This window comes from Zootoca vivipara, chromosome 4 (genome assembly GCF_963506605.1).
Source record: "Zootoca vivipara chromosome 4, rZooViv1.1, whole genome shotgun sequence".
NCBI lineage: Eukaryota > Metazoa > Chordata > Lepidosauria > Squamata > Lacertidae > Zootoca > Zootoca vivipara.
Window position 1 is genome coordinate 25,717,577 of NC_083279.1, and position 14,178 is coordinate 25,731,754.

Below are 14,178 nucleotides of genomic sequence, written 5' to 3' on the forward strand. Positions count from 1 at the left end.
GAATGGAATAAGGAAAATTGGCCCCCTGTGTTTTGCTGGCTCCAATTTTTTTTTTTACATTACACATGTACATTACAATCCCTTTTTGATAAAACAACACAGAATTGTGAGAATCTTGGCAAGTATCTTAAGGCTGTTTTAATTCAAAATCTTTTTTGCCAAAACGGGGGGCCAGGGAGAAAAAAAGTGATGTCTATATATAGACACCGGAATCATAATCCACACGTATGATGAGTATACCTTGTGTGTCTGGAATCTGATGATCACTCAGCTTAGAAATTTTTGGCAGTCATCTGCTCCCTAGTGGAGAATTTACCTCATGATACTGTTTTTCCTCCTTTTCGTGACATGTTTTGGCACATCAAGCTTTGTCCATAAACACCTTTGGCCCGTTCACCTGATAGCATAAGAAACTACCTTCTACCTTAGAACAAACTTACCAAGGGATGAATAGAAGAAATCTGGGGGCGGGGGAATAATTAACCTGTTTTTGTAACGAGGCAAGATACTCGTTACAGGGTTTCCCAGTGCAGAGCACTCTTAGGAAGAAGCGTTGTTGTCAAAGGTGAGACCAATCATGTAGGGATGAAGAAACCCTGTGTCTCTCCCTATGTTGTTAGACTACATCACATCACTCCAGGCTATTTGCCATGCTGGCTAGGGCTAATAGAAGTTAAAGTCCAACAACATCTGAAGAGTCATAGGTTCCCCACTCCTGGATTAAGGGGGAAACTAAAGGGGAGTTTCCTAAAGCAGTCAGGAGGAGTGATATGGGTGGAATGGAAAGATGGAAAGCAGGGAATGACCTTGGTAAGGGGGCAGAAATTGTTGGGTAACGGGGTTCTGGGTGATCCTCCTTCAATATGCAGGCCGTTTGATAAAGGGAGTTTGTTGTTTTAATTAATCTCCACATCACTTCTCTAACCAGAAGTCTGTGCCAAATACAACCCGTTCTCATGTGGACTTAATGTACCTTAACGTACCTACTTAACAGCCTCAGTTGCTACAAATGAAAAATGGAAACAACAGGTTCTGTGAGAGTAAATAAAGAGAAAAACTGTAACACCTTAGGCCAAGAAAAACACTCTGTAAATGATATACAGTAGTAATGAAAACCAGAGGGAACTGTTTGCCTCTCACTGACAACACATGAGACAGGTGGCAAATTTATAGGCCTCCAACCCGCACCAACCCAAACCTGCATGGCCATAGTTGGGGACTGTAGGTCAGCAACACCTGACACAGGAGGATCAGAAAGGTGATGAGAATCATAGAATTGCTGAGTTGGAAGGGACCCCAAGGATTTAGTCTGATCCCCTGGAATGCAGAAATCTCAGCTAGATCATACATGACAGACAACCATCCAACTTCTGCTTAAAAACTGCCAAGGGAGGAGAGTCCACCTCCCTCTGAGAGAGTCCGTTCCATTGTCTAACAGCTCTTAGCATCAGAAAGTTATTCCTGATGTTTAGTTGGAATATCCTTTCTTGTAACTTGAAGCCATCAGTTTGAGTCCTAGTCTCTGGAGCAGGAGAAAACAAGTTTGCTCCATCTTCCATGTGACAGCCCTTTAGATCTTTGAAGATGGCTATCATCTCTCCTCTCTGTCTTTTATCCAGGCTAAACATACCTAACTCCCTCAACCATTCCCCATAAGGCTTTGTTGCCAAGTCCTTGATCATCTTGGTTGCCCTCCTCCGCACATGTTCCAGCTTGTCAATATATAAGTCTTAAATTATGGCACCCAGAACTGGGCACAGTACTCCAGTTCTGATTAACGCAGAATGGAGCAGGACTATGGCTTTCCTTGATCGGGACAAATACTTCTATTGATGCAGCCTAGAAGAGCATCAGCGTTTTTGCTGCTGCATCATACTGTTGACCCATGTTAGATTTGTCATCTGGCAATAGGACACAATCGCCCACCATATCTGACGGGCACCAAGCTAGCCTAGTGAGCAGCCCTCATGTCCTCCAACACCTTGCCACTCCACCCTGGGCCCGCTTGCTCGAGCAGATAGTGCAGTTTGTAGCTAATGAGCAGAACAACACAGGCAAGAAATGCCTGCAGGAAAGCATGGTCTGAGCTAGCAGCCACTCATGCCTTTCCCAATTTTCCTGCGGTACACACTGGAAGACGATGGCAAGATAGGCAGCTAAGCAAATGTTGCCGCCCCAGCTCATGAGAATGGGAATAGCCAGAGGCACATGTGGGCGGGTGCTCAGTTGCTGCCGTTCCACGGATTCTGTCACCTGAGGCAGCTGCTTCATTCTGACCAATGGTAGGGCTGACCCTGATTTCCTGTGACTCCGGAGCAGTGTTAGAAACTGAGATATGAAAGCTAGGAGCTAAATGGCACCTTAAACTTAGGTTATGGGTGCCGCAACAGAATGCCTAGGTGTGCTTTTTTAATAACAATACAACAAAGCTGAAAATGAATGAACTGCAGCTAAAGTCTTGTATTAATTTTTCACATGGTCTAGTCCTCAAAAAACAAAGCCATACTTCCCCTGCCTGCCTCCCTAATATTCTTATGAGGGTCCCTTCTCCCGTCCTCAGAGAGTGGCTGGAAGTGGGGAGGCAGAAAAAGGTCCTCCTTTCGTTCCAGCAGTGGCAGTTTTAATCTGAAATCTTAGGCGCAGTACTGCTCCCAGAGCTCAGAAACATTAATGAAATTCCCTGTCGCAAAACGTGCCTAGAACAATGGGAGTTTTGAACGCTGCTCCAGAGGGAAGGGTATTTCCGGCTCAACAGACTTTTTATTAAAGCTGAGCCACAATGAACACATGAATAGAAATATGTTGAGGATTATTTAATTAAGGAAGGTATAAATATTGAATTGGTGATTTGCTTAAATCAAAATATATATAGGGAAGTGTATCGAATCATTGTAACTAATAGTTAAGATAAGCAAGTTAAGTTATTAAAAAATAAAATTAAAGGAAAGCGGTGTATAAACAATAGGGAGTCAAAAATTTTGCTTTTATATTTATATATATATATTTTCTTTTTTCTTTTCTTCTCTCTTTTTTCTTCTTTACTCTTTTTTATTATTATTATGCTTGTTGCTTATGTGCATATTGCTTTATATTGTGTGTTATAATTTGGTTTGTCTGTTATTGGCTATTTAATTTTTCCTTTTCTTTTATGTAACATTTTAACGTTATTGAATAAAGCTGATTTAATTTTTAATTTTTATTTTAAAAAAGAACACAGCAGCTGTCACTCAGAGCACAGTGGACATACTGATGTCTCCGTAGAATTTAGGTTACCCATCCCAAATTGCTTGCTTTTCAGCCAGACAAGCATGGCTACTTTTTGTCTGAATCAGGGCCAATAGGTCTACAGTGACAGTTGCAGAAGCAACCATAACATTAGTTATGTGCCAGCTCTCCACACCTGTGCCAGAGTTAGGGAACAGATAAATACAGCATAGGGAGGAGTGCGCTCTTGGATTGTATCCAACGCAATGATGCACAGGTAGCTGGAATGTTTGGCCAATCTAAACACACTAACTGTTCACCTAAGGCAGGGGGCCTTTTTCCTTCCACAGTGATAGATATATGGTTCTGTCCTCCCAATGTGTGTATGGAGAGGAAAGAGAAGAAAATAGTAATTATATTGTTTTCTCTAATGCCTGAATCTAGGTAGGGTTGTGTTTTTTTGTTGCTGCACAACCCAAAGTTGCACAGCTCAAACCACATCGATTTAATGAGAAAGTTCAGCACACGGTTCACTCTCTCCTGTGGAAATCAATAGGACTTTTTAAAAGTGCCCCACATTGCTTGGATTGTGTTCTAAAAGCAGTGTGTGTGTGTGTGTGTGTGTGTGTGTGTGTGTGTGTGTGTGTGAGAGAGAGAGAGAGAGAGAGAGAGAGAGAGAGAGAGAGAGAGAGAGAGAGAGAGAGATCCCTTTCCAATCCCCATCCCCATCCCCATACAGTAACTTGTCTGAGCTAGTCTACTTGCTGGAAGGAATATGCAAAGCAAGTTCACTGCTTGCTGGTTAAGAGTTATAATCACTGCTTCAACTATGTCGAATTTTAAAAAAGAGATATTTTTGTGATTTAAAAAAAGAGATTTTTTTTAGCACATATGCAGCCACAGTTGCCTTGAGATTTAGGGAAAGCTCTTAATTTGACACGGGCTTTTGAAATGAATTTCTAGAAAGGTAGTTAATGTTTTCTGCGAAGACCACACTGCTGCAGCCACACCTCAAAACTTCAGAGATATTTAATTTGTTCAATCCCTGCAGCATATACCATGTTGTAGCAGCAGCATTAATACTGGGCTCCCCCCACCTCCCCGCTATCCTACTTCAGAGCAGTATTTTTAACTCTTTCCTCTCCCAATACAATTCTCAAAAGAGAGAGAGAGAGAAGATTAATGAACCTTATCAATTTCTGTTGTGCCTTAGGTGAGATTCTTAGATGCCAGCTTTTTAAATTTTAATATGGGAGACTTAAGGATTTCCCAGAATGTTTTACATATGTAACAACAAAGCACCTCCAAAAAAAATCAGGCTTGAAAAAGACAAGAAGGAACACATAAGAATAAGGCCACCAACTAGACATGGGAACCTAATATTAAGGAGCTAATGCTGCACTTATTTACGTGGAAGTAACCCCATTGAACCCAGTGGAACACACTCTTTGGGGCAGACTTGGGGCAGACAGCGCTCCATAAGCAGAGCACGATTCCAAAAACTGGCTTTTCGAGATGAACATTTTGTCTTCCTGGAAATCAAACACTGGAAACAGTGAATCTTGGGCAAAACCTTCAAAAGCAAGATACATAGAAAGCCATCTTTATTTCTAGTAGAAAAGGGGCAGGGGGGCAGGGCGGAAGGCAGAATGAAATATCAGACTGTGCGTTCTTCTTCTTCTTCTTCGAGCAATTAACAATATTTTAAAATAATTTTATGCTCCCTTTTTAATGGGGAACCCAGACTACATTGTTGCCAATGTGTTGTTTTATGTCTCCTGTCATTTTTCAGATCTGATCTGAAGTGGTTCCCTTCCCCCTTTAAAAAAACAATTAAAATGCCGTGGACAGCCAGCAAGGGCAACCAAGTAACTACTGAGACTGTTCAGGGCTATTGTGCCTTTAATTAGAAGCTTCCTTCCCTAGAAAGAGCAGCTTCCTCTGCCTCTTATTGCTTCCTGTTCAACATAGCCTTGGGTTCAATGAACCCTGTAATGAGGTAGATCCTGTTTCCCGCAGGAATGGAGGATGGCTTTAATTACTGGTCTCATCTAATTTTTTCGTTTATCCTGACATAGCACTAATTTGCAATAAAAAAGGGGGGGAATGATAATAGCAGTGAAGTAATTTCCAGGGAACAGAAATGCACTACTTACAGGATAATTTCATCAGTAATCCTGGGCTTGCTCTTCTGTTAAATAGTGTTGTTCAGCTTGACACAGCCTTAGAAACTATTTAATTAATATATATTTGCTAGTAGAGAGCCACTGAAAATTAGGCAACCATCCTCTGTACTGGTAATGATTCATATGTACAGATATAATTAATTAGCAGCAGTATCACTTCATCCATTTCCTTCTCCTTGCAAACAACATTTTTACAAATTGGTATAGGCTTGATTAATTCATGCCTCCAGAAACCATTATTTTAAACCAAATTTAATGCACTAAATTTTTCCACACACATACTCCCACCCACAAAATGAGAGACTTTCAAAATAAGTTTAACAAAGAACATTTCTCTAGCTGATCTGATGCACGTCTAGCTGATATAATTGTGTTTAGAATCATTAGGTCAACGTACTTGGGACTAAGTTATATTGAAATCAGTAGAACTTACTGCTAAAGTTGAAGCTACAATCCTAACTACAGCTACTGGAGGGTGGAACTTACTTCAGACTAAACATGAATAGGGATTGTACTGTTAAATATTTTTCTTACAATTAACAACTGATGTTTCTTTTTCAGATAAATCCTCAGGATAATATGCTGCACATGGGAGAATGTAAATGGAGTCAAATGTTTCCTTTTATCATGGTAGGTATTTCAAGGACATATGTTTCAGAAAAGTCGCTACAGTTATAAACCCTAGAAAATTAACAATAAGCATAATTTTAATTTTGTTAACCTGAGCAAACATTATTTAATCTTTGCACAGTTGCTTCAGATGAAGTCCTTATCGACATCATCAGGATTTCTGCCCAAGAAAATATTTTGAAATATATTACGAAATCAAACCACTTTCTTAAAACTGTTGCATCTCAAGGATATCAGCAACAAGAATACCTTGTATTAGGAAAAACTGCAAGCATACAACAATTAGTCAAAATTGCATACAGAGATGAAGATCATTAAGTGAAAAGCACACAAAAATGCACAACTTTATGCAGTTTTTTTTTTTTTTGCAAAGTGATATGGAAATTGGAGAAATGAAGACTGGGGGACGGACGGACCCCTGGCTAGAGAGTGACAAGACATGGCAATAGCAGAGAGATTAAAAGTCAGAGTAGTTCACCCTCTGATGGTATTGTTTTTAGGCTAATGTGATGCATTGACAACTTGGAAACTGGGCAATGGAATTAACCAGTATTTATCCTTTGGTGACAGGCGTCACTTGTTTATTCTGCTAATGCCGAATATTCCAACTGCGGCGAAAATGAGTACTACAACCAGACCACCGGAATGTGCCATGATTGTCCGCAATGTGAGCCAGGAGAAGAACCTTATATGGTGAGTTCTTTACATACTTGCAATCTTATCCTAGAGGTGGCAATAGGAACATCTGCACTGCATTATCCATAGTGGTCCTTACACACTTCTGGAAGTCCAGTGTTGTTGCTTTTAATAACTGCTCAGCCTTCCTTCCTTTTCACTACTACCGAGAGGAGATCAGTACTGCTGAATGCAGTCGCAGTCCAACACACCACACGCTCCTGCAAGTGCTGTTATTTCTCACGCCCCGTGCTCATTATTCTAAATTCCCTCCGCTGTCAGGAAAATGGTCACCACATGGCTGTTGCGAAGGAAACAGCCACCATGCTTCCAGGAGGAATGTTAAAGCAGTCTGGCACAGGCCAGCAGGGCAGAAACAGTCTCTCTCCAAGGCACTTTCAGATAATTACACCGAATCAAGAAATTTTGTTTGGCCTGTGTTCTGTTGTCCTCGTCGACATTTGCCTTTTAATGGGGACCATATTTCGAACGGAGGAGGGCTACACAGCATTGGCTCTACCCACTCTTGCCCCAGCCAAGTGGCTCTGTAAGGCCCTCCCCGTAATGTAACCAGCCACAGAAGTCCTGCCAGAGTCCTGCACTTTATGTATCTCATCCTCCCCACCTCCTTTGATCAGGGTCTTGGCTGGTGAATGGGAGGGAAGAGCAGAAGGAGGCGTAGCCTAAGGACTTTGACAGAGACTCTCTGTGGCTAGTGCAACACAGAGAAAGAGAAGTCTTAAGGCACCCTTGAGTGAAGTCGCTGGGGTGTTATGGTATGTTTATTTCTATGACACCTATGGGGGAAAGGAAAAGGAAAAGACCCACCCCCAAAAGGCACCTGAACTACTAATTTCAAACAAGAAAATAAAACGGCTTTGTTTTAGAGCAGGCTTGTCCAACAGGTAGATCGTGATGTACCGGTAGATCACTGGATGTCTGCAGTAGATCACTGGTAGATCATTGGCTCCCCCCAAAGAAGCTGAACAACTGTGGCTCCCCTAAGAAAAGCTCAACATTTTACCTCCTCCCTGAAAAAACTCAACAATGTTGACCTGAACCTCAAAAAGGGGGGTAGATCACTGCCAGTTTTTAACTCTGTGAGTAGATCACAGTTTCTTGGGAGTTGGCCACCCCTGTTTTAGAGAAAACACCAACATGCAATAAACGTATTTTTTAATTTAATTGTTGCTCCTTTTGCAAATCTACAAAAAACTGGTCTTGCTTGCCCATGCTGTGCCCCATCGCCCTCAGTCTACTACTCAGTCAGCCCCACCTGCCTGCCTTCTTTCTTCCAAGCAGCCCAGGAGATGGCCCTGATTGTCAGCCTCTTCCTCTTTACTCTCAGTATTGCCTTTGTCGAACACGTCAAGAAAGAGGACAGGGGCTAAACTGGAATGGGTTGGCGATGTTTGTCGTTGGTCCTGCTCTGGCTCCACTCATCTTTGGCCTATCTGCCTTCTGACCTACCAAATGGGCACCGGCCACCACTGCTGTATCAAAGCTTACTCAAAGCCGCTTCACATGCTGCAGCAAAGAACATCTTTGGCTGCAAAAATCCTTTTTATTCACAACTGAGTTTGGAGAACAACAGAGCAGAAAGTTCTCTGAGCTTTCCTCCTCCATTAATATATAGTGCAATTAGGGAGTCAGAGGACCACCAACTTTGGCCTCAGACACTGCAGGACCTCAGACACTTTGGCCTCAGACACTGTGTTAATGGGCTGTTAACGTTGTCTTTTATTTTCTTGAAAGTTGGTTTAAAAAGTGGCACTTTCCATTCAAAGACTCTGTTAACCCCCCCCCGCCCCCACAGACGTGTGGATACGGCACCAGAGACGATAGTTACGGCTGCGTTCCTTGTCCATTGGAGAAGTTTTCTAAAGGCGGATACCAGATATGTAGAAGGCACAAAGACTGCGAGGGATTCTTTCGGGCAACAGTTATGACACCTGGAGATCAAGAGAATGATGCAGAATGTGGGCCTTGCCTCCCTGGGTAAGGATTTAATTATGAGCCTTTGGTCTCTTAACAAAAACTCGTGTTATGCTGAATGACATTAGCATATTTGTTGCATTCCTGCTGTTGGCCACACTACTTTCTGCATCCATTTAAGCGCACAATAATTAACTCTATGTAAATAATATAAGCACTTGGAAAAGCATGTTTTAAATCAAGGAAAGTAACAGATGCTATTAGAGCAAATGAAATTTAAAACAAGTGCCTTGCAATAAGAACTAGGAGGAAGAACATGTTTTTTTGATGTTAGAAGGGGAGGAAGCTTGCCCATATAAGGATGTCAATGTAACTGTAAACTTTAGACTACCAAATTATTGGAATTTTAAAAAGAAACAAAATGAAACCAGTGTTTCTTGGTTACCCTAAAGGAGACTGAAGTATCGCTCTGATAAGATGAAAAATCAACATGGTCAGAATATGATCCTTCATTATTTTATATGAAAAGTTGATTGCATCACTAGATCTTTATAGTGACGTTAAATAACACACCAGAGCAGTTAAATTTATTTTTCTTTCCCTAGTAAAAGTAAATCACTACTTTTTATTAATAAAGTATTAGGTTCAATGAAGCCATATTGATTTTAAAGTCACTTTTTATTATTTTTATGCTTAAAGCACTTTAACATTCATGGCTCCCCCCCCCAAAAAATATATATTGTGGGGACTATAGTTTCTTAAGGGTGCTGGGAGTTGTTAGCCAGTATAACCAATGGTCAGGGGTGTTGAGTGTTGAAATTCAACAACATCTGGAGGGCCACAGTCTTCCCACCCCTAACATGATGCATAGGATTCCTGACCACGTGTCTGGCTGAATTGGCTCAGAGTCCAGCTGGTATCACATGTTCAGGTGTGTTGTCTTTTCAAAGTGACAGCAGGGTCACATGGAACACAGGGAGCTGCCTTCTACGAAGCCAGACCATTGGTTCATCTACTCTAGCACTGTCTCTATAGACTTTCAGTGGCTCTCCAGGGTTTCAGGGAAGAGTCTTTTTAAATCCCTGCTGCATGTGGTTACATGACTAAACTTCAGCACATCCCGAAATGTAAATTAAAAACATGTGTTCCTGCTTTTTTTAAGTCAAAAAATTACATTGGTACCTCTGGATGTGAACGGGATCCATTCCGGAGCCCCGTTCGCAACCTGAACAGTGCGCAACCTGAAGCGCCGAATCTGCACATGCTCGCCGTGCAATTCGGCGCTTCTGCGCATGCGCGTGACGTCATTCGGCGCTTCTACGCATGTGCGAATCGCCTAACCCGGAAGTAACCCGTTCCGGTACTTCCGGGTTCGGCGCGTTCGTATCCCGTGGTGTACGCAACCCGCCCGCAGCAAACGTAACCAGAGGTATGACTGTACTAATTACAATTTGGATGTACAAGAGATTAGGGTCTAGTGCTTCCACACATCTAAAGCAGGGTTCCCCAAACTAGGGTCTCCAGCTGTTTTTGGACTACAATTCCCATCATCCCCGTCCACTGATCCTGCTAGCTAGGGATGACGGGAGTTGTAGTCTAAAAAAAAGAGAAAAAAGCTGGAGACCTAAGTTTGGGAAACTTCTGATCAAGGTGGAATCTACACACATATAAAAACCCTTCTGAAAATAAGCATTGAATTTTCTATAAGGCTCACCGTTGCCATCTAGTGTCACATTGTATATTGCACTTACAACACTTAAAACATTTTATTTCCAGCTGTATAGCTGAGTCTTTAGAGCCTTGTAGAAGTTTCTGCTTATGGTTTACGCAAGCGCATTCCTATTTGTCAGAAAGGACACAGGCCATGACAAAGAGCTTCACGTTCTCGCCCTGCTTGTCTTCTAAACTTGATGTTGTAGTAAGTTTTGCATAAGTTGCTCTCTCTCTCTCAGTCCCCATCTCTCTGCCCAGGAGGATTAGCCTGGAGCAGAATACTCAGCATGCCAGCAAAATCAAGGCAGCTGGTGCTTGTCTGGAACATCACTTCTGTGTGTGTGTGGGGGGGGTTTATCCTTGCACAGAGGGTCTCATTTCAGAGACATGTCTTGAGCTGCATTGCAAATGCAGTGGACAAACTTCTGTTGATTTAGGCAGTGATACCACCTCATGTCATGTACTCGAATGCTTGATTTAATTGCCTTTATGAGGGCAGCGGAGGAGAGACTGTTTCTAGTCAAGCAGGATAAAAGGGGGATAATGCCATTAAACGAGAAGCACAAAAATTTAAAGTTAGTGATTTCATCTTGCAAAGAGAGTGATTTACTTCTCAAGCATATTTGAAGGCTACCAACCCAGTTCTATTGTGTGGTGTGTGTGTGTGTGTTTTCCTGCCTTGTCCTTTCACTGCCTTGTCCTTTCATTGCAGTTACTACATGCTAGAAAACAGGCCACGGAATATCTATGGGATGGTTTGCTACTCATGCTCCCTGGCACCCCCCAACACGAAAGAGTGTAAGTATTGCCATTCTGATTTCTATTTAGTTGCATTCCGACTTAAGAGACCTCAAAACGCCGCCTGAAGTTTTCCTGAGCAATATGCCAGTTGACAAATGGAGCCTGCCTTAAAATGGAGCAACACTTCAGCAACACAGAATGGAGGAGGGCACATGAATCTCCATGGCTTTCTTTTCAGAATAACTTAGAGACGCCTTCCTGAATCTGTTTCCAGACTACAACTCCTATAAACCTTGACCATTTGGCCATGCTGGCTGTGACTGATGAGAGTTGGAGTACAGCAACATCTGGCAGGTCCCATGGGGAAAGACTGACCTAGAGTTTTCACATGGTGGTTTTTCATTTTGCTACTCCAAAAAACAATAGCTGCAGTGCAGAAGCCGCCAGTAGCAAGACAAGCAGATGCACAAAACCAAGGGTGGTATTCAACTAGCAGTTTCCCGTCAGCACAAGGATTTCCGCTTCCCCCTCCTCTTTCTCCCGGTGCAAACCTTCCCAAAATCTGCTCCAGATTTAGGGGGGCATGGCGGGAGGTAAATTCCCAAGGTGCAAGCAGACATCCTAGTGCTTTACTAAACTTTAGATACAACCACAAATGCACATGCTTGGCACCAGCTTCCACGGAGCCTTGTATAAGCAAGACCACATCCACAGAGATGTCCATCCTTCGTCCTCCTCCTTCACAAAACAGGCTTCCCAAGGCTTAATATTGGCAATCCATATAGCTTTTTCCATTTATTGTATCCAATGAGCTCAAGATGGTAAACGTGGTTCTCCCATGCCCCATTTTATCCTAACAACAACCCTGTGAGGTAGACTAGGTTGAGAGGCAGTTTCTGGCCCAAGGTCACTCAGCAAACTTTACAGCTGAGCAAGGATTTGAATACTGGTCCTCACCCAGCACTTTAAGCACTATTCACACTGGCAATCCTTAAGGAAGAGGAAATTCCTTAATGGATCCAAGCCATTCTACATATTTCAGTTTGTCGCGTTCCCAACATGAAAGGCCGACACGGGGTTATCTTCCAGCGTGGCAGCTAAAATGCACAAAGCCTTTTAAAGCCTTTTAAAAAGAATAATCCTATTTACTTTTTGGCATGTGGATCTAAAGGAAGGGACTGTGGTAAACAGAACATGATACACTGGAAAAAAACAAAAAACTTTTTAAAGGCAAAATTATGATCTCCCAAATAGCAATGTTGTTTAATGGAAAGGCCGACAGACCTTCCGCTGTCGCACTGCTGATAGCTTTCTTCACAACATTCCTGCTGAATTGCGTACAGGTGGTTAAAAGCACACAACCCACATTTGTGTCCTTGAATTTCAGTCATCAGCATTTTGACGCCAAAATGCGGAAATTTCCATGTGTGGCGATTTGTCCTTGAGTTCCCCTGCATAAATCTTTTTAGAAAATGTTCTGAGTCATGGCTGCCCAACTAAGTGGTCTGGGTTGTAAATGATACTTGAACATTCATAGCTGAGAATGGCGGGAAAGGGAGCTTACACTTGGGTTTATTTGTTTCTTGTTATTTACTCCCCTGAAAGCCGGCATGTTGTAGAAGGAGTTTGTTTTAAAAGGTTCTCTGTTTTATTTAGGGCGAGAATAAAAAGGGGGAGTGGGGGAAAGCTTCATTAGAAAATGTGACCATGCAGCTTGAAAGGCTTGTTTACTGAGTCACACGGATGTTCTGTTGGCTTTTTTTTAATAAATCAAAACTAAGGTTTTCATTTACAATAAAAAAATCAAATTCTTAACAATACCTAAACCACAATCCAGAAAGTCACACCAATCATGCCATGCCATGCCTGCCCCCCCCCCCAGCAAAGTTTAGCATTTGGGTAGAAAGAACTGTAAACTTTGATTCTCATTTTTCCAATCTTCAATTCAGTTCTCCGCATTTCTGCAGCAATTTGTGAATTTTCTTTTTTAAAATTTCCTCAGCACTTCAGTGAATTCTCATTGTTGCATAACAAGTCCTGCAAATAATCCAGAAGTAAAGCTCTGTAAAGACTGTAAACACCCCTCCAGACTGGCAGGTATTTGTGGGTGTATTCTGCAACATGCCCAATAGCATCCTGAAATCTTCCCTTGAGTATAAATCCTAACTGATGAAAGACAGACAAAATGGGAAGAAAGCACACAAGAGCTTTCCTAACTAAGCCTCCAGTTCATTTGACCGCCCTAATTCACCGTCTTCAAATGTCCAGAACTATCAGGCTTATGCCCACCTAGTTTAAAGTCAGGAGATATACCAGTATATTGCATGCCTTACTATTTCAACACTGCATAAAAATAAGAACTATTTTGGTTTCAAATGAAAATGTCTATTACAAAAGGCACATACGACATTTAAGAACTAGCCACGCTTGGAAGGTACTTTGCTCTGTTATAGGAAAAACTCATTTGAAATTACTGAGCTATATGCTTTTTTTGGCCATGTTTCCAGCTCATATTTCTTTGCCATTGTCTAGAGCATTTTATATTGTGTAATAGTTCTTCGTTTATTTTTAAAAACGCATCTTTATTTAGAGCATGCACATTTCTTTACTTCATAAGCTGCGAGAAGTTTTTCACGCACTGCAAGAGAACTTAATTTCCTGCCACATTTGTCTGATGGAGCTGGGCCAAGAAAATTCTCAACTTCCTAGAACTGCAGAACAACATCAGTCATTTTTTCATTGGGGCATGAATTTAGCCAAATAAATTCTCCCATCTTGTATGCCCGATGTTATCTTTGCTAGAGATTCAGTGTCTTAAATGCTGATAATACAAGCCAATGCCTTTTAAACAATCTTAGAAGCAGGCTGAATATATATAATAAGTCTAAGGCTGCAAACCTGAAAGTCCAGTTGAAACCATTCGTTTCAATGGGAGCTGCTTCTACAAAAAAAAGGGGGGGGGGAGTTTAGGATTGCACTGCTGTGCCTCTTGTGTTGGTGTTCAGCTGGCACAACTCTAGGTTCGGAAATAAATGCGTGCCAAATGCGTCTTTCACAGCACGGCACCATAAATCCACATTTAGGTGTTTGACAT

At 41.9% G+C, this 14,178-nt stretch overlaps 1 protein-coding gene across 1 annotated transcript in view; it reads left to right on the plus strand.

The window, feature by feature from the left end:
* The window catches only part of EDAR (ectodysplasin A receptor), a 76,835-nt gene that overhangs the window by 50,252 nt on the left and 12,405 nt on the right, over window positions 1-14,178 (plus strand). The window contains exons 2-5 of the mRNA XM_060273400.1: window positions 5,952-6,020; window positions 6,591-6,713; window positions 8,512-8,693; window positions 11,056-11,141. Of these exons, the coding sequence (XP_060129383.1) occupies window positions 5,970-6,020; window positions 6,591-6,713; window positions 8,512-8,693; window positions 11,056-11,141 (442 nt within the window). The 5' untranslated portion in view covers window positions 5,952-5,969. The remainder of the gene's footprint in view (window positions 1-5,951; window positions 6,021-6,590; window positions 6,714-8,511; window positions 8,694-11,055; window positions 11,142-14,178) is intronic.